General features: G+C 63.9%; 1 protein-coding gene across 1 annotated transcript in view; it reads right to left on the reverse strand.

Moving 5' to 3' along the window:
• The window catches only part of LOC104159194 (transducin-like enhancer protein 2), a gene marked incomplete at both ends in the record, with an annotated part of 6,154 nt that overhangs the window by 2,281 nt on the left and 3,366 nt on the right, over positions 1 to 507 (reverse strand). The window contains one exon of the mRNA XM_009697036.1: positions 408 to 507. Within this exon, the coding sequence (XP_009695338.1) occupies positions 408 to 507 (100 nt within the window). The remainder of the gene's footprint in view (positions 1 to 407) is intronic.

The following is a 507-nucleotide window of genomic DNA, read 5'->3' on the forward strand; positions in this document are numbered from 1 at the left end:
GCCACGTCCTGGCCTCCTGCATCCCCATGTACCGGTGCCGGCACTTGGACATCCCTCGTACCCCTGAAGCACGCAGCTTCACATAGCAACACCAAAGTGACAACTTGTCAGAGAAAAATGAGCTCCAGACAAAACACCTGCCCCCCGAACACCCGTAGCGAAGAGCTCCGCACATCAACACACCACCTCCAGCGGGTCTGAGCCCACCAGAAAGGCATCGGCAGTCGGGTATGTGGTAATGGCGCATAGGTGCACACGTTGGCTGCGGTCGATACGCTTGATTAGGTGGAGCAAAATGGCCACCCCAGCTCTGCTGACAGCAGAGAGTGCCCTGCCTCCCCTCGCCCCAGCCCCACGGCACCACCTGCAGCAGAGCGCGACACCCCCCACCATCCCTGGACACTCACTGATGGTGTCGGTGGCAGGTGCCTTGGCGGGGGGCTGCCGGAGCAAGGGGGCTGAGCTGGGCCCGGGGGCGGGTGGGAGGGAGGCGCAGGGCGGCGAGGA

This window comes from Cariama cristata, unplaced genomic scaffold (assembly GCF_000690535.1).
Source record: "Cariama cristata isolate BGI_N322 unplaced genomic scaffold, ASM69053v1 scaffold25463, whole genome shotgun sequence".
NCBI classification, from domain to species: domain Eukaryota; kingdom Metazoa; phylum Chordata; class Aves; order Cariamiformes; family Cariamidae; genus Cariama; species Cariama cristata.